General features: G+C 35.4%; 2 protein-coding genes across 3 annotated transcripts in view; one reads left to right on the top strand and one right to left on the bottom strand.

Moving 5' to 3' along the window:
- Positions 1–546: 546 nt before the first annotated feature.
- On the top strand, positions 547–26,350 carry LOC125649041 (uncharacterized). The gene is made up of 19 exons (XM_048876256.2): positions 547–898; positions 3,461–3,593; positions 6,217–6,342; positions 6,581–6,783; positions 8,226–8,299; positions 9,141–9,209; positions 10,071–10,244; positions 10,856–10,975; positions 13,074–13,119; positions 17,972–18,532; positions 18,939–19,115; positions 19,249–19,407; positions 22,656–22,829; positions 23,087–23,260; positions 23,421–23,570; positions 23,666–24,045; positions 24,128–24,224; positions 24,314–24,399; positions 25,527–26,350. Exons 1-19 carry the CDS (start codon positions 796–798, stop codon positions 25,545–25,547), a joined length of 3,027 nt encoding a protein of 1,008 aa, XP_048732213.2. The 5' UTR covers positions 547–795; the 3' UTR covers positions 25,548–26,350.
- Positions 25,588–26,754, bottom strand: part of LOC125649027 (REST corepressor 1-like) — a 15,410-nt gene continuing 14,243 nt past the window's right edge. Inside the window, exon 14 of one of the 2 annotated variants that reach the window (XM_048876238.2) lies at positions 25,588–26,719. In XM_048876238.2, coding sequence (XP_048732195.1) covers positions 26,620–26,719 — 100 coding nt within the window. In that variant the 3' untranslated portion in view covers positions 25,588–26,619. The remainder of the gene's footprint in view (positions 26,720–26,754) is intronic. The other variant, XM_048876239.2, reaches the window with a different exon arrangement.

Genomic DNA, 26,754 nt, shown 5'->3' with positions numbered 1-26,754 from the left:
ATAAAGTTAATCTTTAATCATAAAATGATGTTTATTTATTTTTGTATCAGATTTGCAGATGAATTTAAATTTGAAAATTTTGTCACTGAAAGATATTAAGAAAATTCTATCAATGAGAACATTAATTTTACTTTTTATGTAAAAAAAAAAAAAAAAAAAAAAAAAAAAAGAACATACATTAGTGGTTTGGGGATTGTGACCATGAAAATTTGATTGATAGAAAGGAAACAAGTACAATCTGTTTAATTTTTTTTCCTGGAATAAAAGTGACGTACGTTTAATTCAAAAGTATATTTGACAAACCATATGACATTACTACTTGTTCTTTAATTATAATCAGACAGTATGTTGATATTGTTCAAGGAGTCATTGAAGCGTCCTCTGTTTTTTTTTTAAATGCCCGATTTCACTTATTATCCTTCACCACATAAAGATTTACTGGCAGTAGGAGTAGCAGTGTACAGATTTGTACCCAGTTAAATGTCCAAGGTGTGTACCCTGTCAACAGGTTAGAAAACGTGGAGCCTGATAACAAAAAAAAAATCACCCAATAACCTGACTGAGGTCTGTATTGTGAACCTTCCTCAAACTGTATTGTTCTGATTTGTTCTGTATAGAAAAACCAGCTGTAGTGTGTATATTGTTAAGCACTCTGTACTTCTGCTGTGCTGGACATTACCCAAATCTCTACAGAATCACAGTCAAAGTGAGACTTGTGATGTAGCCCTTTGCATACTGGGAATCAATAATCAGATATCTTTGTTGGTATTTTGTATTAGTATTTTGTAAACATGAATGGCTGAGAGTGGTCACAACTACTTGGAGATTCTTCCCGATGAAGAGGAGGTGACAATGAATCGCACGTCCGTGGAGATACCTTTACTGGGTACAAGCTCGGGTAAATGTTTGCTGGTTATGTTTATAGTGAAGGGTCAGATTAAGTGACTGCCTGTGTCATTGGTTTGTCAGTTGTTAAATCTCGGGATTCACTGATTTCTCTTTCTGATAACTGTAAGTGTTCATTCATTTTCTTTTGAGATGAGATAATATAGTTGTATGTAATCATGAATTCCCTGGCAATTTTATAGTTCAATTAGTTTGTGTTATGTCATCATCATTTGGCATATATCACTCAGGATTGTGTAGGAGGGTTTAATCAATTACTCCCCACAGACTTCATTGTTATATCCCCCTCTATTTTCTGTGACCTCTGGGGGGTCAATTGAATTGTCCATGGGGGTGGGGTTAAAACAACAGGTGAACCAAAAAAGACAGGTTAATTGAGCAGTGACCTAGATATGATGTCAATAATAACACACAGGCTTTCAGTAGAGATTTAGTCGCTACTTCAGGAGTATATGACTGCATACTTCAACAGTGACCCCTCGCTCAGTAAGCACCCACTGTCAATCAAGTCTTGTTAATTTGCTGCAGTGTGTGGGTTTCCGTATGCATCAGAGAGTCCAGTGCAGCATGTGCTAGCTAGCATTGTGTGAGGATGGAGTACTACAATGATTATAGATTTACTTGTAAGAACTCGGTGCCATACTCTAAATGTGGTATGTATTTGTGTTGTTTGTTGTCTGTCACAGAAAATATTGTAAAATTGTCGGAAGGAATTTTGTGATTATTTTGATTTCGTTTGGAAAGCGTCTCATCAGTTTATGATAATACTGTACAGTGTCTCGCAATCAGAAAGATAAGCAATATGTTGCTCTCAAAAACTCCATTCTGAAAATTTTGTCCAATGTTTATAAAACTGGGTCACCAATTTTCTTTTATCAAATGTAACACACATGCCTCTGGTGAATTGCAGACATCCTGGTATGATTTGTTACAGGTTGTAGGCCTAACGAAGAATTTCCTATGTGTGTGTGCATGCACAATTGGAAATAGAGACTGGGGGGTTACATGAGGAGTAAAATTAAATTGAATATAAAATGATTTTGGGAAATATATTCTATTTTGTTAATATTGCAAGAATCCTTTAATGATCATGTATTATCATTGAAATGATTTGAAATATTTTAGAACATGTCCCATTGTGGGATGCATGACATGTGTATATCATCCCATTTAAGGATCTTTATGGTATGTCATTAAAATCAACTTGCTTTATGTCAGTACAATGTTTATATTCACCCCATATTGTAAAATCGCATTGTAATTACTGTGTAAAATTTGTCCTAATTAAGTTGCAGAATCCCTATGTAAAAATATTACAATATCAAGTTTAACCCATAATACAGGATCTTTTTGTTATTACAATATTAAATTTGTCCCATATTACAGGATTCCTATGACATTACAATATTAAGTTTGTCCTATATTACAGGATTCCTATGACATTACAATATTAAGTTTGTCCTATATTACAGGATTCCTATGATACAGGATTCCTATGACATTACAATATTAAGTTTGTCTGATATTACAGGATTCCTATGACATTACAATATTAAGTTTGTCCTATATTACAGGATTCCTATGACATTACAATATTAAGTATGTCCGATATTACAGGATTCCTATGACATTACAATATTAAGTTTGTCTGATATTACAGGATTCCTGACATTACAATATTAAGTTTGTCCTATATTACAGGATTCCTATGACATTACAATATTAAGTTTGTCTGATATTACAGGATTCCTATGACATTACAATATTAAGTTTGTCCTATATTACAGGATTCCTATGACATTACAATATTAAGTATGTCCGATATTACAGGATTCCTATGACATTACAATATTAAGTTTGTCCTATATTACAGGATTCCTATGACATTCCAATATTAAGTTTGTCCGATATTACAGGATTCCTATGACATTCCAATATTAAGTTTATCCGATATTACAGGATTCCTGACATTACAATATTAAATTTGTCCCATATTACAGGATTCCTATGACATTACAATATTAAATTTGTCCCATATTACAGGATTCCTATGACATTCCAATATTAAGTCTGTCCTATATTACAGGATTCCTATGACATTCCAATATTAAGTTTGTCCGATATTACAGGATTCCTATGACATTCCAATATTAAGTTTATCCGATATTACAGGATTCCTGACATTACAATATTAAGTATGTCCGATATTACAGGATTCCTGACATTACAATATTAAGTTTGTCTGAATTACAGGATTCCTATGACATTACAATATTAAGTATGTCCGATATTACAGGATTCCTGACATTACAATATCAAGTTTGTCCGATATTACAGGATTCCTATGACATTACAATATTAAGTTTGTCTGATATTACAGGATTCCTGACATTACAATATTAAGTTTGTCCGATATTACAGGATTCCTATGACATTACAATATTAAGTTTGTCCGATATTACAGGATTCCTATGACATTACAATATTAAGTTTGTCCGATATTACAGGATTCCTTTGTTGTTATTTTGTTTGATTCGGTCACCTCTTGTTTCAGGATCACTGGACGTTGACCAGGTGAGCCCAGAGTTCCCTATGCAGTCCTCTGGCCAGTATCGTCCAGTCAGTGCAACAAAGACCTATGACTATGCTGACTATCCACATCAGTACGAGGAACTCCCACATCCTCAGTGAGTAGTTTTTTCTATAACAGATATGATTATGGCAGTGCCCAATGGTTGTACAGTGCATATCCCACTTTGCTCCAGGTGAATAATTTGATGCCAATCCAATATCAGCATGGTGTAGTATCCTGTGAGTTTGTCTGGGATAAATTAGTGGGAAATTTTTCAATATATTTGATCTTTTTTTTATTTCCATCCATGCATGTTCTATGGTAAAACAGCTCTATCTATAACTATTATATTTGCTGGAGAAAATGTGTTGATTTTGCAGATAACAAAGAATTACGTTTTGTGCTTTGGAGAAAGTTGATATACAAGATTATTTGGCAACAGTAAAATTTGTTTTGAAACAGCAGGCAGAGTTTGAGAGATTAATGTTCTATGGTAGTTTTATCTGCATGTTTGTACATGGTATTGCGACATGAATTTATTTTTTCTGTGGTTGGCTTTCAAAAATAAATGAAATCAATAAATTTTCACACAATCAAAACACATTCAGAATTTATATGAATTTTATCATTTGACATTTCATGTGGAAATCAATAAAAGATAAATACTAAAAAGGATAGAAAACAACATCTTTTTCTCACTCCCAAAGTCACTTTAGACAGCTACACTGAGTGAATAACCTCTCAGTTGTGGCTCAGCATCTGACATATGGTAAAACAATAAAAAGTTGCTGGTACTAGAAATCTATACAGATTTCCCCTAGCGAATGGGAAACAATAAAATATCAGGACTCCAGAGTTTCCAGTTTTCTCATCAAATTGCTACTGGTAAATACTGCTTGTGAATATTTGACCACCTTATGATAAATCAGTCAGAGGTGAATATTAACACAAAGAGGATGACATCACTCAGACATTACTTAGTCCTATCAGTATTTATGGTGGGTATGTTGACATGGGACTGTGGTACAGCTAGTTTTAATCCTCAGATAATGGTTCCAGGAAAAAGGGTGTTAAAAGCTGGCTAATTACACAACACACTTATCCTGTTTACCATATATCAGATAAGCTGAAAATTTTCTGAATAAGAAGTATAAAATAAAATCTCTTGTTTGGGGATAAACATCATTGATGTTGTATGCCTAAACCCGTTATTGCCTGGGATAAGACGTAGAATATTTGCTAGTACAAAGATTAATAATTAACCATGTTTCATCGGTAATCAATCTTTGGTGTTTCATTGTTTATAATGCGTAATGAAAGGTGAAGATAATGAACGGTGATCAATATCATAACTCGTACAAGCAATACCAAATATAGAGACCCCTGGATATACCAGAGGTGGGATCAGGTGCCTAGGAGGAGTGAGCATCCCCTGTCGACCGGTTACACCCGCCGTGAACCCTATATCTTGATCAAGTAAACAGAGTTATTCATAGTCAAAATCAGTGTGCCAAGAACGGCCTAACAATCGGTATGAAACACGTCAGACAGCATTTGACCCAATGATAGGTTGTATTGGCAAACTAGATCGTTATAACGACATAGAATTTTGTGTAATATACTGCTATATACTGTGATGCATAGGTGACCTTTCAACTTAAACTAAAAATCTATACTTTATGTTGAAAAGGAAACAAATTACAAAATATAAATATAAGGAATACATGTCGAGTTTACTGGTATATAAGGTATATGAAAACAATAAAGAAAATGTGTTACAATGGTCTTTGTAATACAATCAAAAATATTTATTCCTCAATTGTTTGTGTATTCTTAGGTCAATGAACAACTCTCTCTCTCTCTCTCTCTCTCTCTGTCTGTGTGTGTGTAATTTTGTATTCCCTGCTATTTAAAGGTGGGGTATATAGCATTGGTCATTTTCACTTGTCCTCTATCTATAAATCTGTCCCATTTTGCTTATAGCTAATTTGTGAATGATCTATTGAAGATATCATCATCAAACTTTATACACAGAAATAAGAATAAATCTTGGTAAGAATCTGACAACTTGACAGAAAAATGTTGATCCTGACATTAAACTTGCATTTCTGGATTATGTTTAGCTTGTATTCTAATATTTATTTATCAAACTTCATACCTAGTATTTGGCCATTTTTTGTTATATTGGATTTTTCAATATTCAGAAGTGTGAAGATAGCCAAATATTTCTGAATTTTTCATTTAAGACCATGTCATCTGTGCCTATTTTTAAATTTGTATTTTGACCTTTAATGACCTTGAACTCACATTTGTGGATCATGTATTTGGCTCATTTCTAACTAACACATGCAGGATGCCTTTGTAAAACTACATACAATCATGTAGATACATAATGGTGAAAGCATGACTTACAAAAAATTGCCAAAAAAAAAAAAATACATCAACCTTCTGTATATCATGGATCTTGTATTTCTGAATTTTGCATGTTTATAACAACAGTAATGAGTATACAGTCATGAAACAGTAAACACAGATACCTTTTTTGCAAGTTCCTTACGCCCAATTCTTTTGCCTTGACCTTCTGTATGACATTGAGGTCACATTTCTGTATTCTGAGAATAATTCTGTTAGGCATTTAAGTGTTCTAGTACTGTATTGTTCTATAAATGCCCATATAATGTGGTGTATCATAAAACACATTAATGTTGCGTAAATCTCAGAGTCGGTTTTTTCTTCAGACTGCAGCCCAATGGTATGTCTCCCGACTGTGTGGACATCCACTCCTCAAACGGCACTACAGTTACATCAGGAATTCACTCGGAGCATGAGGAGGTAGATGGCGCTGCTCAGTCCGAAGAGGAGAGGTTTGATTTAATTACTGTATAAGTCGAATTTTTTAGCAATTTTCCCATAAAAATGAGTACTGTATGATATTTAGCAAGAGCTCATTTTAGCGACTTATAATTCCAGGAAAGATAACTATTACCTCCGTTATGGAACAAATTGTTAGCGATATTCAATTTTAGCAATCTCATTACTCTCGCTAATAATGCTAAAATTGAATCCTCGCTAAAATTATTATTACGGTATCTATTTCGTTAGGAAGCGGTTTAACCCCCTGTATGATGCCATGATCAACACATCGCCCACCATCTACAACAAGGTGAACAGCACAGTGAAGGCCAAGCAGGACCTGACTGTGATGTCACAGCTCCGACTGCTGAAGCTGGCTCTTCTCCTCCTCACACTCATCTCTACAGCCTCGCTCGTCATCATTGTGTACGTTGTGATAGCATTCGGTGAGGGTAAGTGGAGGAGCTGTAACTTATCAAAGAGAAATTAGACATAGGAATCCTTTAAATATCTTCTTCTCGCATACAACATCGTGCAATTCATCAAAGGTGTCAACACTCTCAAGTAAAGTTGTTCAATCATGGCCTTTGGCTCACTTTGAGGCCTCATCGTGGGGTCTAAGCTTTTTTAGATGCAGTAAGCCTTTTGTTAACCTAAGAGTCACCAATTTGTATTAGTCATCAGTCAAGAAATGTATAAATGAATTGATGTGTGATCCTCTCCATACATTTTACTGGATCAAATAAGCAACTAAATGTAATCTGTACAATTACAGAACAATATGATTCTCTGAATTTTACCTATTGTATCCATGAATTCAGAATTTGTTCAGTGATATCTTGCAGTGTTTTTATGCTCTGAATTTTGGAGCTGACGGGTCTTGATTTTTGTCTGTCAATTTGAGTCTTTGTCTGTCCATAAATTTAACCATAGCATGATATATGTTACAAAAACTATTCTACATAGCAATTCCTTATTTTCATGTGATTAGGTCTTTTATTAGGTTATGGTCAGACTTAGAGGTCAAAGGTCAAATAGAATTTTTTATTACCAAGGCAAACACGTCTGGATATGAAGTGTTTCATGAATGTCAGAAACCCTGAAGAATATGCCATACATAATAATGTGATATGTGTACAGCATTTACATCAATGAGACTCATTTAAGGTCATAGGATACCCAAGATTCCCAAGATTTTGGACACACCGAATGAAGTAGGATTTCTCCTGTGCTTACATGGGGATTTTCTATTATTTAATCAAACAACAATGTAAATTGGTCACCAATACATGAAATGCACCAGTAAAAAGACGAAGTCAAGATATGTAAATAATAATGAAGGTGATTTATAGGAAAATTTTATGGTAAATATGGGTTTTAGCATTATTAAAACATTTAGATTAAACACTATTCATTCAACGCATTTATGACAATATGTAATTACACAATACAATAACATCAGAGATTGGAAAGCAAGTCATACAATGGCATATGTAGATCCACTCTCAAAAACATTTAGTTTTACAAAATTCTTTAATAAAATTTTGTGGGTATCCTTTGCCCTTAAATACACTTTAAAATGTCATTAAGAGCAGTAAATAATTAGTGTATGATGTAATTTTTCTCAGTGATAATTGGTTCAAACTTCCTCTACTACTATCTCAAAACAACTACAATGTATTTAAACTGTCGGGATACTTTATATTCAAAAGAAATGATGCATGAATAAGTATCATTCGCTGTGGGATGAGGCAGATACAAAAGTGGGTCACTGGGTCAATTTTGATTCATCGTATATTTTCTCCATAGTTCAAGTATATGTTTTATATAGTCGTTTGTCACGTTGATTGATGATTAAGTATAAAGCACTAAGTTCAGTAACATCTGTTTACAGGTCCTAATAAGGTAGCATCCTTACAGAGAGAGTTACAGAGTCTCAAGTCCAATCACACCAACCTGAAAACCAAGGTGCGATGTTCAAATCTTATTTACTACATGTACCTTATGTGCTTTTACTGCCCTGGAGAATTCAATTCTGCAATTTTCCCCAATTTTCCCATAATTTTTATTTGCATCCTTAAAATATGATCTACATGTAAAAGTCGTCCTATTTCAAAAACTTAGAAATTCTTTCTTGAAGTGTTATTCCTTTTATTGAATTTGTCAATAAGCCTCAAGGAACTTCAAATTTCTTTTGCCATGCCAAGTGTTCTTGGTACTTTCAACGATATTTCAATTGTCTTTCCGATTCAAATTTCAATAATTTTTCAAAATTTTACCAATATTAAAATGGATTAAAAAGAATACTGGTCGTAAGCAATAGGTTGAGCCAGATCATTGATTCACTCGACGTAATCATTGCTTTTACAATGTTATTTCTAATCAATTTGTTCGTGGTCAAATTTCATACATGTGCAGATTGACAAAGTCCAAAATGGGAATAGTAGGATTTACCGTTCTAGTAGAATGTTAATCGGAACAGATAACTGATCACTATTAATGATACATATTGTACTTTTGATGTCTGTAGAATTATGTCATTGAAAAACCCAACTTCTCAGTATCTAAATATTAAGGATTGAAGTGCATTTTATCTGGTGTGGTGCAGTCAGTATCACATGGGCAGGCATGACAATTAAGTACTATTTAAGCATGTTCGAAGTGGAATACTTGATGTACTTAGCAAATAGGAAATTTACATCTATCAACACCAACAAAGAGAAAAAAACAACATAAACTAGTAGTATATGATCTTTGTTGAATTTTTCTTTGCTTTAATCTTCAAATGATAACATTTATTTTTGTACAGATGATGCTTCTAGAATCTATTGTTGCTGGGAATAAGTCTTTTAAATACATCAATGACCTAGATGATAAGGTAATTATGTAAAGCTAAGTCTGTGTAGGCTTATCTGTGTTTATAACACATTATAAGTGTATATCTGAATATGTTCAAGGGCATACTAGAACTTTCACCCTCCATTGTTTTCTGTTTAAATTCCCCATTAAGATTAAGACCTCTAATGGTTTTAGTAGACTTTTGTCACATTCTGAAATTAACAAAAATGAAAAGAAATTAGTCAACAAGTCTCCCATCCACTTTCGGGGATTGCTTTCAGTCTGGTCTTTGGCGTTATATCAAGGTAAAATGGTTTTCTCAGCATGCTAGATACATGTATATATAAACATCTATACCAAATACACCTCTATATATTACACCCCTCCCCCCTGTGCATGTATATCCCGCATTATCCTGCCAACATTCAAAGTGATTCCACACTTGTATCCAGCCATTACTTTAAAATTTGAAGTTTTCAACGGAAGACAAGCATAAGGATTAATAACTTTTCATTATTTTCAAATTGTTTAAAAGATGAACACCTTTGACAAGGAAATTTATTCTACCTACAAATTCTGATGATTGTCAGATGCCATTTGTTTTCGCCTGTGTAATTCCTCGTACTATACTTCTCACAGTTTAGCAACTCAGTATCACATTTAATGAGCAGAATAGAAATTAAGTGATTTTGTGGAAAGGGTGAAATCAATGAACAGAATAAAATGAATGATAATTTTGAATAGTGGTGATAATCATTGGCATTGGTTTTGTACTGTACTGTACTAAGTGTATGAACAGCGAATTACATTTTGTAAAGACGTGCTAGTAATACGTAACTTCTTATTATCATGATTATCAAGGTGGCTTTTTCTCTTGCAGCTGATCCATTTTCAACAACAGACAAAGGAAAACATATCGTCACTGAATACCAACTTACTGAATGCAAATGCAATGTTAGGTCAGGTCCAGGATCAGATAAGCTCCAGTTACCTCAACCTCACTTCCGTCATTGCTTCCCAGAATGCCGCAGTACAGGAACAACTTCTGAATATCAGCAAAATGGAGGGACCTCAGGTCAATTTATTTTTTAGACTTTAATATATATTTTTGCCATTAAAGCATACTGGTGAAACTTGTTGCAAGCATTAAAGTGATGGCCATTTCATTAATTATTTTTTCTAAGGACTTTGACTATGTAGGCGCTATTTAATTTCCCTTCAAATGTATATGCAAAGAAATGCTAGGGACATGTTGTAAAATTCCTTGAAATAGTGTTTTGAGGTACAAAAATTAAAAATAGAGTGTAACATATTTTGGTTTCATTGTCTAATATCATTTCTATCTAATTTTATCTGTGATTCTTTATAATTCACCAGAAACAAAAAAAAGGCTTGCAAAATTTAAAAATTGAACCATATTGCACTGAGCCAGTGCCATTTGTTTTATGAAGCAGAAATGACAGTGGACAAATCTCTTAAATTTATGGTATATAAAACCTGTGAAAGTCCTTTAGTTGAGACATAATAGATAAAAAGAGAGGCATGAAATTCAATAAAGGGGAGTAACTCCTACAGCATGAACACTATTCTGCTTAATTTCATGTATATGATACATGCAAAGTATTGGAAATGACATGTAAAATGGATTTTGAAAATTGATTTGGTGTGTGATACTGATATTTACAGGGTCCTCAAGGGGTAGGTAACCTGAGCGCTTGTTTTATGAAGGACGACACTGTCAGTTCACCAATCGACACCACATCGACCACCACGCTCAATCCATTCCCTCCGGAGGAGGATCTAAAGGCATGACTTTATTATGATACACCCACATTATCTGTATATCTATAGATATACTTAAGAATGTGTTTTATATGTCAAAACTTTCATTTTTCAGAAGTATGTGGTGATGTTCGTGACATGTTCGATCTCAGGAGGACTGTATCACACCTTAAAATTGACCACCACAGACAGTCACCGTGTGCAATATCAGTGTATGTGTAGTGGACGGATAAGTGGAGAGACCATACGGACATGTCGCCTTCACGTGTGGCTCTGTCCCCGAATCTCGTGAAGCACTGGATTAAACCAGGCATCAGCCAGTAAAAACCAAAGAAATCTAGTCACAAGCTAATCTAGGCGCTGATTTTCATTCTCAGATCTGTGTGCATCCAGCAGGGATGGGGTTTATATCGTAACATATATCCAGGTGATTTTAACCCGTTTTCATTACAAGTTCTATGGCTGAAGATATGACAGTGTAGTACAATGTATTATTGACTTGAGCAATATTAATATTATTAATTTGGGCAATTAAAAATGAATGCTGTGTTCAATAATTTTAAAAGTATGCCAGAAATGTTGCCATGACATTCAGATTATGAGATATATTTCTCAATGAAAAGCTGTGATAATTCTCAATTCCACCTCTGTATATGAGTGTTAGTTCTGTTGACAGTACATGTTTTACGTTTGGAATATATGAAGTTATCACTGTGACAGTGTATGGCCAGAGGGTGAAGTGGAGAAACGTAAGAGTGATAACAATTTAATCCAAGGTACATGTATCCTAAAAGATTGTAGGTGGGATTTCGAGAAATGTGACGTTATATTATAAACAAGTGTTTTGTACAATGACACAATGTAATTGGTTGAGAAACCATGTTGTATTCTTTTTTTTATTCATATTTTTTATAAATGTTCCTGAGGTGCTGTTGTTGTAAGAGCCATGTAGTTATGCTATATTTATGCAACAATGAAACAAAAATAAAATGTTGAAGTAATAAATTTGCTCTTTTATTCATTTTGTGTGATGGATAGTTAAATCGCTGTTCTGCTTAGATTGTACATACCAGAAATACACATTAAAAGATCAAGAGTTTATCCCCTATGGTGTTAATTGTAACAAAGTGAACCAATGGAGATTTTAAATCTGTTTCATTAACGAAATAGTATCTATGTGAGAACAAAGTCATACCATATAATTATAAATAGAATTTTTAGGGAGGATTTAACATCGTCATTATTAGCGACAGTGTCAAGATCGCCAAAATTTAATATCGCTAATATTTATTCCATATTGGAGGTAATGACTATCTTTCTTGGAATTTTAAAGTTGTCAGAAATAGCTCTCACTAAATATATAAACCCATGATTTATGGAAAAATCGCTAAATTTGTGTCTCACTAAAAATATCATTTATACGGTATTTTGTTTTCATGTGTCATATATGATGACAATTTCTGCATGAATGACTTCCCCCTTAATGCTTTGAAATACCATTCATGAGACGGTAGTTTACATATCACAGAAAACAGATGCCTGATGAAATCATTAGGTTTCTATACACTATTCCACTTCCACACCTCTGTATGGTAATTACAGGTATTTCTGTACCTAGTGGACAGCCAGGTATTCCTGTACCTAGTCCACAGCCCTTTCTACACAGCTGATATCAGTTATCTGATTCCCCCCAGTCCTGTACAGTATCTGATCACACAGGGAGTGTTGACTGGTCCCCTCCAGACATCTGTAACTCGATTCATAATGACTCCACTTTTCATGGCAGTACAACACACAAATAGAGGTAAGAAAACATTGCTGACAATTTCTTGAAAATATTTTAATCAGGGGGGAAAATGTAAACTTTGTTTAATCAGTTTGGTTCTAATTCATATTGTACGAACATGCAAGTGAAACAATTTGTTCCTGTGTCTTGAATTTTCATGAGGAGTAACATTTTTTCATTAAAATTTATGATTTAAAGATTTTTAGTTTTCATAGTGGACAATCATTCAGTTGTAAGTTTCAAACAAATTTTAAAACATTTCTTGGGATGATATCATACTAGTAATTATATCAGAGTGTTATCTGTTGAGTAATTTAAACCGCACTACTTTTTCAGATGAGATGGTTCTCGTGTGTGCTTCTTTGCATTGTATTGTCACAAGGTAGGTCAAGAGCCTTTAGAGCAAGCACCTTACTTCTGGACCACGTACACCCCCCCCCCCCTTTCCACATTTTCCCCAGCAGATTAATATACACCCTACTATAGAAATGCCCATATATTAAGGTACCTGTTGACTTCTTAAAAATACTTCATAACAGAGTAAAATGACCACAGAATTATACATATACATGTATTGTATTCAAGATTATAAATCACCAACATTAATTCTGTTGGGTAGAAGACCATAGATGGGTGAAAGGAGGGAGGGGGGACTGTTACATGGTCTAGATATAAGATGCCTAGCTGTGATTGGGGTTGATTGATTGATAGTATTTAGATTAATCTTGTCAATCTACATGTAACATCAATTTTGACTAAATCTTAAGGATGCCAGGCAAGGCAGTAGCATGAAAAGAATTTATTTGTCATGAATTTTTCCCATATTGATTGAATTAAAGTATGTATAGTATAAGGGACCCTGAATCAAAATAAGTTAAAAATCATGCTGGGCTTCAAAGTAAGGATTTAAAGGCATGGAAGAGTTATCTCCCTGGAGATCGCAGTGACAACTGACTATCATTACATCATTTTCATTAAACTCTCCTTGAACATAATTTTTATCTGAAATTCACACAGCCATGTTCAATCAAGTTCAATGTGTTTACTCATTAAAATCCAAATGGACATTTACTAATGAGGAATCTAGGCTCATGCATATAAAGGAATGGCAGTGTCCAAAATAGAAAACAATTAAATAGTTAATGAACAACAAAAATAACCACAAGTTTGTGTGTGTATATATATATATACATATATATATATATATATACACTGTACAGGTCACTGTAACTGTCTAGCATGGTGAATGCCGGGGCCATGGCTGGAGGGTTTGGATGGATGATTTGAACACTTCCAACGATGGTGAAATCACAACTGATTGTGGTAGAGTGTTCCAGTATTGTATTGTTTGCGGAAAGAATGAATGTTTGTAAATATTGATTCGGCAGTGGGGTGGCACAAACTTCACGCAGTGACTCTTCCTCGTTCCTCGTACTGTTGCTAATGATGGTATTAAGTATATCGTTGGAATAGCTATCAGTTGGTTTACTGCTTTATACATGAGTGTTGCATCGGTCCATATACGTCTCTGTTCTAGGGTGTTCCACTTCATTTCTTGTATCAATGATGTTACGCTCTCCGGCTTTTCTGGATTGTATGGCTTGTTCTTTACAAATCTTGCCGCATTATGTTGGACTTGTTCTATCTGTTTCTTTTTGTTATTTTGGATTGGGTTCCATTTTGGTGTTGCGTATTCCAGTTTTGGTCTTACTAAACTATGGTATGCTCTTTCCTTAACCTTTGATGGACAATGCCGGAAATTGCGCTTCAGGAATCCCAATACACTGAAAGCTTTCTTACAAATGTTATCGATATGTATGTTATACTTCAGGTTGTCACTGAGCTCAATGCCGAGATAGGGATGGTGGTTAACTATTTCAAGTGGCTCCCCCTTCATGGTATAATTGAAGGTTCTCTTAGTTGTTTTTGTTCCGAACTGCATGATGGCACACTTTTTAACGTTGAACTCCATTTTCCATGTATTGCTCCAGTCTACTAAAGTATTTAGGTCGTTCTGCAGGTATTCATGATCTTGTTGGCTAAGTACGGGTCGGTACATGACACAGTCATCTGCAAATAGTCTGATGGATGAGGTTATGTTATCAGCTATGTCGTTGATGAAGATTAGAAACAGCGTCGGACCAAGCACCGTTCCCTGGGGAACTCCGGATGTTACTGGTGTTGTGCTAGATGTTGCGTTGTCGACTACTACCTGCTGTTTATGGTCTATTAGGAAGTTGTTGATCCATCTCTGAGTTATTCCTTGTATCCCGTAATATTGGAGCTTCTTCGACAATCGAATGTGTGGAACTTTGTCGAATGCTTTAGAGAAGTCCAATATTCCCGTGTCTACTTGTTTTCCCTGGTCTAGGTGTTTGGCGATGTCATCTGTTGTCTTTAACAGTTGCGATTCGCAAGACCGTTTGGCCCGAAATCCATGTTGGTTTTCATGTAGGATGTTTTGGCTATCAAGGTGGTCCATGATCTGGGATACAATCATATGTTCAAGCATTTTTGATATGACAGCTGTTAGTGATACTGGCCTATAGTTTTCTGGTGTGGTTCTATCGCCCTTCTTGTAAATAGGTACAATGTTGGCGTTCTTCCAATCTGTTGGTATCTCTCCTTTATGTAGTGATTGTTGGAATATAAAGGATAATACTGGTGTTATGATATCAGCTGTTTGTTTCAGGAAAGTGATGAGTATCTTATCTGGTCCGCTTGCTTTCTTCTCATTCAGGCGCTGGATACTCTTTTTGACTCCTGTGTTGGAGATGTTAATGTTTTTGATTGGTGTATATGGTGATGGTCTTTCTCGGGAATGTTGTTTGTGTCCTCTTTCGTAAGACTGATGTAAACTGCTCGTTTAATATGTTTGCTTTTTCTAAAGGTGTTTCTGCAATTTTTCCATTTCCTTTCAGTGTTCCGATCCCCATAGAATCTTGCTTACGGGTTTTGATGTATTTCCAGAAGTTTTTTGATGTTGTGTCTTCTTCTGGGTCCAATAACATATTTAGATAATTATGGTAGGATGAATGGATCTTGTTACGTACTAATTTCCTGTATTCTTTAAATGTTGTAGACTGATGGCTATTCTCTCCATATTTCAAAGCTTGTTTGTACATCCGCTTTTTCTTGTGTATCATTCGCCTTATTTCTTTCATCATCCACGGTACATCGGCCTTTTTCTTTACAGTTTTTTTTCGGAATCCATGTGTCCATTACCTTAAATACAGCATCCCTAAAGTAGTTCCACTGATGAGTTGGTCCTGTCTTCTGCCATGAATGTATTACACAGATCAGACATGTTCGTTTTTACTTCATCCCAATTTGCCTTTTTGTAGTCGTATACTGTTCGGTTGGTCTTTACAGACTTTGTTGGTTTGAGGGATGTTCTGATAGCTAGTATGTCGTGGTCACTCAATCCAATTGGTGGACATGTAAATACTTTTTCTACTAGGCTTGGATGTGATGTTATGAACAAGTCAAGTGTCCTTTCCTGGCGTGTTGGTAATACATTGACTTGGTCCAGTGTACGGAATGGATTACTTTTTCATTACTTTAAGTCAGTGCTTTTTTTCAAATTTTGTGGTTTACATAATTATACAAAAAAAAATTATCGTTAATTCCCCATTTTCACTCTTGATACTTATATATCTAATAAATTTTGTGAAAAAATATGTCAATATTTTTTTTCAATACTCATGCATTGAATTCAAATCTAATTATAATTCACCTGAATTGTAAAAGAAATGTACACCAAGAAAAATAAATTATTAATGATGAACATAATACTAGTGATAGAGTACAGTAGAATCCTTTCTATACATGAGTAATTGATATTAGTGATAACTGATTTAAGCCCAATTTCAGAATTTGTTGACTGGCGTAGAGATTTCACCAACGTTAGGTGAAATGAAGCAGATTTTGACTTGCATGTGACATTCAAGGCCTTAGCAGCAAATGTTTAATAGTACCAGTGCATTATGGGACTTAATTCTGCTTTTTAAGTTCACATCTAAAAGACATGTGACTTTCACTTTAAATTCTGGGCACTTGGCAAAGGAACATTCATTATTCATGTACGTTAGACACCTGAAGTTTGATGCAAGGCTTGATCAAGAATCGAAGCTGCGACCTTAATCCCATTATGAAGCAAGCACTCTTACCTACCATGACTAGTCCAATGCAAAACGTAACAGATCATAGAAAACTTGAGAAAATCATATCCAGGAGACCATTCTAGATGACCTAGCTACCCCGGCCCATATATCCTTTTGAAGGAAAATAATTGAGAAAATCATTTTCTTTTTCTTTAATTTCTGATACCTTTACTTTAGATCATTATGTATAACTCATTACTCTAGTGTTATTCTGTTGAAAAGTTTAGGGACTTGAAGTAATAATGACCAATGTGCATACTTTAAAAAAAACCAGAGGAAATTTGGTCTTTGTATAATTATCTGATTGAATTTGCCCATGTTTCTTGGCTACACTTTATTGAAAAGACAGACACGTTCTCATATAGTGTTCTTGCTGCGAAGTAGAATAAAGTATGGGTTGATAAACCAGTTAGATATACCATTTAATGTCTGTTGTGGCCCTAGCTAAACTATATATTATAACCTTTTAACCTAGAGTTTGGTTGGGGTTTTTAGGGGGGGGGGGGGGAGAGGGGGGGGGAAATGTGATGAATCCATCCTTATAGACATATTTCATGTTAAACTTGGAAAAGTTTATCTCCTTATATTTTTTGTCAAGTAAAGTCCTCAGTATCTCAACTGCTCTTTGGATTGCCTCTTACATCAAATCATGGGGATAACCTTCGTAATTAATTCAGAGTTGCCTTTCAACTGCCGCAGTTCAATTTGGAGGCATCAAAATTTCTCCTTACCTTGACTTCACCATTTAGATATATACTAGCTATAATTCTTTACTTCTTTTGCATTTCTCACTTTTAGAAGATTTCTAGTTAGTACTTTTAATTGTTGTTTATTTGCAGATGTTATACAATTTTGTATGTTACTTAAGATAGATACCAATTAAATGCAAAACAATTCAGAAATCCATTTAATTTTCTTGTGTTACCTTCCATGCTTGTCTTCAATCTTTGAAATTCAATATACAAAAATTCAGTCAATATTTACAAAACATTGACATATGTTGTAAATACTGTATTTGTTATCTTATGGTAGAACTGAAAAATCTTTTCTTTTTTAAAAACTTTTTTCCAGCCCAGAGCTGTTCTAAATACATTGACCTTGTAATTGTCGTGGAATCTTCCAATGCCACTTTGTTCAGTTCTGGAGGGAAACAAACATGGCACCCGGCAATTCAGATGTTTCTGACGAGTCTGTTGGATGGCATCACTCTCGGCACTGAGTTCTTCCGGGTTGCAGTGGTGCTCTACAGTTCTGCAGTAGATGATGTAATGACTTTCACTGTTGACAGAGAATTTGCGCAACATGTGATCTCTTTCTTGCGCCCTAATTTTGAGGGAGCAAATTTACATACAGGCCTAGAGGAGATGAATCGAATGTATCAGTACTACTCCCGACCAGGTGCCACCAGGCGCGCATTGCTGGTCACCGGGTCAAAAATTGACGACTCATCTAGCACATTTGCTGAAGTGTGGCAAGCCCGCATCATGAACGTGGACCTATTAGCAATTGGTTTTGGTGGGAATGAACTGGAACAAGAGTTGAAGCAGATGGCTTCTGATTTTGTCGTGACCATCAGCGACATTGCCATGCTACATGCACTAGTTAGTAGAGCCCTACTGAGGATTTGTGTAGGCAAGTAAACATTTTTGAAATCGTGTATTTATCAATGCTGGTAACATTGTTGATCAAAACTATTTACACCACGTCAGGTACGGTAGCATCGTAGATTTACATATTATACTTATTGTAGAGGGGTATTTTAAAAAGAAGTTGACTAAGCCATTTATCGGCACTCTAGTGACTCGTATAACTGATTTCCTAATTAGCACTGAAATTATGTGGACGTAGTGGTCAAATAAGAATACACGTACTGACATCAGAGAACAAAACTTAAATACTGATGACATTTTAATAAGAGTGAAAAATTCTCAGAGGGACATCAAAAAATGCTATTCGTCCATTTTGATGTTAACCCCTTGAGTTCTCTGTAAATTCTAGATCCAGTTGATTAACCTTTTGAGTTCTCTGTATATTCTAGATCCAGTTGATGGCAGCTGGTCTGCTTGGATGGCCTGGAGTACATGCACAGCCTCATGTAATGGCGGCTATCACAAACGCACACGTTCCTGTAACTCACCCCAGCCTTCACTGGGTGGCCAGCTTTGTGATGGAATGCCAACTCAGACAGAAATCTGCAATACTCATGGTTGTCAAGGTGAAATTATATGATTTAAAGAAATACAGAATTTTTGAAAATTGTGTATAATCTACCAATGGTAATTTACAACAGAAATCATAGCATATTCATTTAAATGGTGCAATATTCAAACTGTACACTGTAATTTCAGAGGAATGGGGATTTGGGAGTTGGTCCTTGTGGAGTGATTGTTCCACCTCCTGTGGGTCGGGCAGGCAAGTGAGAACACGCTGGTGTCAAGGTCAGTGTGGGAACAAGGAAGTGGAGACAGAGTTCCAGTCCTGCTCTAAAGCAGAGTGCCCTTCACCCGGTAAGTCTGCAAGTTCACTCTCGCAATATAACAAGTGGGGATTCTGGTGCATGTGATATCTTAATCTACTATAGCATAGTGCCATAAATGAGTCAAATTCTATTTTGATGCCCCTGTGATTGGAGATTTGGGGGAATTACATTGTTTTGGTCTGTCCATCTGTCTGTCTGCAAAAACTTTAACCTTGCCCATAACTTTTGAATGGATGGTGATAGGGCTTTCATATATCACATGCATATTCCTTTTGACAAGACCTCTCTTTAAGTAACAAATTCCTTTACTTCATGACCTTGGAGTTTGACCTACTTTTGAAAAACTTAAACCCAGGCCATAACCCTTGAATGATAAGTGATAGATGGCATATATCTCTCAAATTCAAAGAAAAATAATTTGATAGAGATTTGTTACAAAGATTTGTTCACAATTTGAAAGGAATGATTTGCTTATGATTTGGTGTACAGAGAGTGACTTGTTTGCAATTTATTAGGAATGATTTGGAAGTGATTTGTTGAGTAAGAAATATATGCCAGTGATTTGCATACAATTTCTTAAGAGTGATTTGTTAAGCTCATTTGCTTGGGAATTTGCATCACTTACAAATCATCTTCAAATCACTGATTTGTTGGTAATTTCTTACAGTGATTTGTTTCAGGTTTTTTTTTTTTTACTGGGGCTAAAGCTTTCATATTTCACACGTGTCTTCCTTTTGACCAGATCTTTCTTTTGGTACCAAAATTTTGACCTGATGACGTTGGAGTTTGACCTTCTTTTGAAAAACTTTAACCTTGGCCATAACTTTTAAATGGTTGGCGAGAGGACTTCATGTTTCACATGTGCATCCATCTTTCTTTTAGTACCAAAATTTTAAACCCCAATGACCTTAACCTGGGAATTTGATCGATCTACTTTTGACAAACTTGAACCGTAGGCCACAATTTTTGAATGGTAATGATGGGGTTTTCATATTTTACTTGTGCATTACTTGTGACATAAGATCGTTCCTTGGGTATCATGATTACTTTGCAGCCGTACAGAGGCATCAGTGTTTCATGAACATGTCTTGTTTTACTATATAATTCATTGAAAACAATCACTTTCTAAATTATTTTCATAAATTTATATATCTAGGGTCAATATACAATCTAATATTATGAAAGACACCAGTCAAGTCTTGTAATGTTAACAAGTCTTCAGTCTTCAATATCCTTACCAAGGACAGTAAATGGTATTCTAGTGAACTTTACTTATGGCTAAGGAAACGCAAGATCTGTGTACAATAGGGAGGTGACTATGTAACAGGAAGGGAGAAAATGCAACAGACCAGACCGGGATTCGAACCTGGGCCCCCAAAATCTCTAGTCAGGTGCTTGACCAACTGAGCTTACTGGCCACCACCAGATCGAACCCGGCTGACTGCTAAAACTACATCGAAAACTAATGGATACTTATATTTGCAATGTTACAGAAACATTAACCTGGTTCGACATCAGGGTTAGGCTGTGCAGCTTGTATATACAAAGCATTTATGCTATATATAATTTGTTTTTGTTAAAAACAAATGTCTCCCCAAATATTGCTCTAAATATCTCCCCTTAATGTACTGCATGGTATGGAGGAGAAAGCATGAGAGGAACATAGGCATTGTGAACGGTACTTTGTGCATTGAGGAAAAAGATGGAGAAAAGATTCAACACTGATGTGACCAATGTCGTTGTATAGGTCACAAAAATAATGACTGTTATGCTGAAGTACCAGTAGTAAAGTGAACATACCCTCTTACAAGATGAAAAAAGCTCTTTTGTTCCTCTGTAAATTGTAGAAAAACCATTAGATCCCTAGTCAGAATAATGTGAACATCATGAAATATTGTAGAAAATTGGAAGGTTATATCCTATAAGCCATATAGGAGAAGTGTTCACAAGCTATTTTACAACCTTCACCCCTCTTTGATCCACTGTAACTTTAAGGATATCAATTGGATCCTCCTGTCCTGATAATATCAACATCTACAAATGGAAGTGAAGTATTGTACAAAGTCTCAAGTCTCTCCAATAAGCTATATAGGAGAAGTGTTCACAAACTATTTTACATCTTCCACCCCTCTTAGATCCACTATAGTTTTTAGGAAAACAATTGGATTCTCCTATCCCAACAATATACATATCTACAAATGGCAATGAAGCATTGGACAAAGTTTCAAGTCTATCCAATAAGCAATATAGGAGGAGAAGTGTTCACAAGCTATTTCACATCTTCCACCGCTCTTAGATCCATTATAACATTGGATCCTCACGTCCCGACAATATGTACATCTACAATACCAATGGCAATGAAGCATTGTTTGAAGTCTATCCAATAAGCCACACAGGAGGAGAAGCGTTCACAAGATTTTGTGAGACAGACGGACAAAAAGGTCTCCCCCTGGAAGAGGGGAGACAATAACGCAAAGTTTAAACTATTGTGTACGGCTCTGAATTTTATATATTTACATCATTGTGGTCTCTTAGTCAAAACATTGTATCACACAATTGCCAGTTCTTACTACTGTAGCAGGTCTGGCATTCGTATAGTCTGTACTTCGTGTTGTGTTTGTTTTATCTGATTTTGATAGTGGCGACTTCGAAACGACCCAACTACACTATGATTTTAAACTTGAAAATAAATTCAAATAGAAATGAAAATAAGAGGAATAACACTTTACGAATTTATTACCAGTATGAATGTGACAAAGACAAACTCCTAAATCCAAGAACTTAGCCTATAAAATCAAGAAATCTCCCAACCCAAAGGTAATATAATAATTTAGTAAGTAAAAAGGGACAAAGTAGACGAACAAAACATAATTCCAATATAGGAAGAATGGAAGGAGAAGTGTAGCTAGCAAGGCCAGCTGTCTCGCTTCCCCGAATAGTAAGCTGCATGGCTTTATATAGCAAATTAGACAATAGAAACTGTCATTAAATGTTATTGGCTAAAAGATAAAGTGGGCGTGGTCAAATACAACGGGTGAATAATTTACATCAGGATCGAAATTCAGAATTAAAAGTAAAAGTAAAACCCAAACTACCACATTACAAAGAGAAAAGTAGTAAGTGTCCACAAACTTTTTGGACAGCCCCCGTAAAGCGTAAAACATGAAAGTTGACTCATTTGTGGCACTATGTTATAGTATTGTAGTTAAAACTGGCTCAGTGTTTGGAGATGTTAAAGAGTTAAGCCATCCTTTCAAATGATCAATGATTTTGTAGTTGATGGTGCCTGGACTGAATGGGGAGGATGGAGTTCCTGTGATTGCCACACAAAGACACGTCAAAGTAGCCGCAAATGTTTGAACCCTCCACCTGCCAACGGAGGCAAGGCCTGCTCTGGTTCTTCAGTAAGGAACAGCACCTGCCTGCAGACAGAAACAAAAAACTGTCCTGGTAATCTTTAAATGCAGACTTATAAGGATGGACTTGGTCCAAATCCCCCCCCCCCCCCCCCCCCCCCCCCCCCCCCCCGATTGGTCCAACTCATGTACTTCTACTTATTTTTTAATGTCACCCCCAATTTAAGTTGGATAAAATTTGCAAGAGATGTAATTCCAATTATTGTTCATATCCTAGCATCACAAAAGCTCTTTATTGTTTTTGCTCTTAAGAATTACAAGTTAACAGTAAATTGAATCTCTTTTTTTCAGAGGATGGGGGTTGGTCTTCATGGTCAGAGTGGAGTAGTTGTTCCCAGTCATGTGGTGAAGGAATTTCATCTCGAAAGCGCCAGTGCGATCAACCCTTACCACGCAATGGCGGGGCAGATTGCGTGGGAACAAAAATTGATCAACAAAGATGCAATTTATACACTCTGTGTAAAGGTATCTAAACAATCAGAGCATCACTCGGCCTATTCCGGAGAATTCTCCAGAATAGGCCGAGTGATGTTCCGATTGGGTATCTAAACTCAAAATGTATTACAAGTATTCAGAAATTTAATGAAAATTAAAACTGCCATTGAGTATATTTCATGATCCACAGATTGTCCACATAAACCTTCCCAGCAAGGAAACAATTGGTACTTGACGAGTTTCCACGACTCCTGGGTACCCCAGCGCTGTTCTGATAGAGAAATCTTCTCTGTGGAATCCTGCAAATGTATAGCAGACAAGAGCATCGCCAATGGCCCAAGTAAGAGATCCTATTCGATTTTCGCAACAAATTATCTCTGTTGAAAATTCCCACCCTCATTTGAAGAAATTACCATCTTTTTTTTACTCTTTAAGGATGTGATGAAGTTCTACACCTGGATTTTCTGTCAGACACTGAAAATTCTGGTACTCCTTCATCAGAAAAACAGTCCGCACACAACACTTTACAATATGATGGAAGAGGAAACGCAGTGTTTAGTAATGATACCAGCATTGTGCTGTGGCAGTTCTATCAAATGGAGTTAAACTCTGGATTCCGCTTGTCTGCAAGAGTGAAGCCGGACATCAAACGACAGGAATCTATGACTTTACTAAGTGATGGGGACTGTGCTTTAAATAGGCATCCGTCCATAATAATTGCATTTCAAACCCTGGAGGAAAAGTTTGTGAAAGTGATATTTGGACTGTCTCTAGAAAACAAGGAAAAAATGTCCTACATTAATGTGACAACTAAGGTTAGTTTCGTTAAATGTATAAAACTTCCAATCTCTTGACAAATGCCTTCTTTTATTCAAATGTTTGTATGTAAATTTGTAGGTAGAGGACTTGCTTCACTTAACTCTCCATTTCACCGGAAACTGTTTTGGTGTCGAGGTCAATCACAAGGTCACAAATATCTTATTTCCCGAGACAGGTTAGATTTCTTTATGACCAAACATATTCTGGACCCATATACTTTTTGTGCACATCTTAACGGGATTCCTATCATTTTCTCATCTACAGTGTACATTCAAAGAACGAAAGGCCCTTTGGTGGTCGGAAAAAATGTTTGTCAGGACTATCCTGTTTTTCATGGACTCCTTAACCAGGTAAAACAGTAGTATCTTAATCAATAAATTCACACACAAAAGATCTATAGTTTGAGCTTTACCCTGAAAAAAAAAGACATTTATTCCCCCCGAATGTGGTTGCTCTGCAAAAACGCAAGTTTTTCAAATAGATGATAAATATTTGGGAACAGGTGATTTGATTGTCAATGGACAGAAATGAAGGCAATAAATTCAATTTTCATAAATGCACATCTTCCAACTCCAAGAATGGTTTGTATTATAAAAATAATGCACGTTTTGTAGGGCAACATGTGAAATTGTCACTCCGCAAAAAACCATTGTTGACCGAGGAACAATGGTTTTTCGTGGGGTGATGATATACATTATGGATTGTTTAACAGGGAGACATCACATATTATCAGATCTTAGTAGGGTTATCACCCGAGGGCACCCATATGCCATGCAATAGTTTGTTTTACACTCGAATGTAATAAATTTATTAGATGTACATGTTAAAGAAAGAAAAACACTGAGGTTTGAGAAAGTTAAACGAACGAAGACTTTCGATTGTGACGTCACAGTAGAATGACGCAAAAGCATAACGTCAAGCATGAACATTTCCTAACGTACTTCAAAACAAGAATGTGAAATGCAAAAATGCATTAGAATGGAAATATTTTTTTCTTATCATTTGTTACTTTGACTGTTAATGTTGACACCGAAGTCACTATTAAAATTTATTAACGATCCCACATATTTTTAATTAATTTGCGATAAAACTATCTTGCCTGTGCCATTAAAATTTATCTTCTACAGTTGTCATCCCACATGTGAGGGAGACATCATGATTTTTCTCCCTTCATGTGACCAGCCCTTGACCAATGAAATTGTGGATTACTACTGTGAAGGATAATAACCTACAGAACACGTTTTTGTTATGCTGAATGTTTTAAGAATGCATTTAACAGCGGTGAACTGTACATGTAAACATTCTACGCAGATAATTTTTTTTATACTGTCACCCGTCATCATGCATTGTCAACAGCTGCTATGCACTTGGTTTTTGCACACAGTGGGGCAACAGTTCTTTTTAAGAAATGTTTCTAAACCAATCAAATTTATCTAATTTACATGAAAGTATAATAAACCCATTTGCTTTCTTTCAGATACAACTTTTCAGCTGTTAGTTACCCTGTGCATTTTCCATCAACACAAAATCAAAAGGGCAAATCTGCAGACATTTTATTTTCCTAGTTCCCAGAAGAGTGTCAACAATATGTGAGCAATGAGCATTCAAATTCACAGCAATCTCAGCAAAATGATAATGGTTTAACGATATGTGATGAAAGTATAAATTTACATAAATGCCATTGTGACGTGTTTAATGCTTTATATTCATTAAAATGCTGTCAAGTTTCCAGTATTTCAGTCATTTACAGTACTATCATAAGATAGATTTAATAGCACTGCTGGTGACTTCACTCTTGTAATACATTCATTCATTTCACTTTAAAGCCTAATAATTCATACTGTGAAGCTGCAAAAAAAAAAAACCCAAAAAACTTGTGTATTCCAAAAACAAAACAAATACAATTCACACTTCTAGTCCAGAATTATAGTTTACACATATTCTTAACATCTTTAACATATGTAATGGAATATTGCTCAATCTACCATTACCCTTAATATTCAAACGAGATACAGAACAGATACATACTCAAAACATCTAAACATGACACACATATATATAATGATACCTATATATACTGTATTTTTTAACGGACAAACTGCAAATAAAACACAAAGAAATATGAAGCATATGTATGTAGGGGAAAATAAATTAAATGACTGCAAAGTTTAATAATCAAGTTTTACATCTCAATTTTCAAACTCTGATGCCACAGTGAATGTTTTGTGATGAAATATACATAAATATACCTACAAACTACCAAGAAAAAAAAAGAGGGGGGGGGGGGGGGGCATACTGAAACACCAATAAATTCTAAGATTTATGTCACCCACACTCCACAAAAAGTGATACAGTCAATTTAGTATCATCACACACTCTACAAAAAGTGATACAGTCAATTTAGTACCATCACACACTCCAGAATGTATAGTACATAAATAGCGGCATGAATCTGATGAATCCTAGATCTGTAGTATTAATGTTTTTCATTTCGAACTGGTGACTTCAGATGGAAATCCACTAAAACACTGCATATGGCTATGTCAATTCAGTTGATTGCCATTCAAGTATTAGGAAGAAGAAGTGACAGATTTTGCGATGGAAATGGTACTGGAGGGCCGAATCAGAGGTGGTGGTTGTTGTAAAATCGTTCTCTGGGGTGGATTCAATCTGTCAATGTAACAGAGAATATATAGCCAACCTGG

Source organism: Ostrea edulis, chromosome 5 (genome assembly GCF_947568905.1).
Source record: "Ostrea edulis chromosome 5, xbOstEdul1.1, whole genome shotgun sequence".
Lineage (NCBI taxonomy): Eukaryota > Metazoa > Mollusca > Bivalvia > Ostreida > Ostreidae > Ostrea > Ostrea edulis.
The sequence above is the reverse complement of the archived record's forward strand: the minus strand, read 5'-3'. Positions and strand labels throughout refer to the sequence as shown.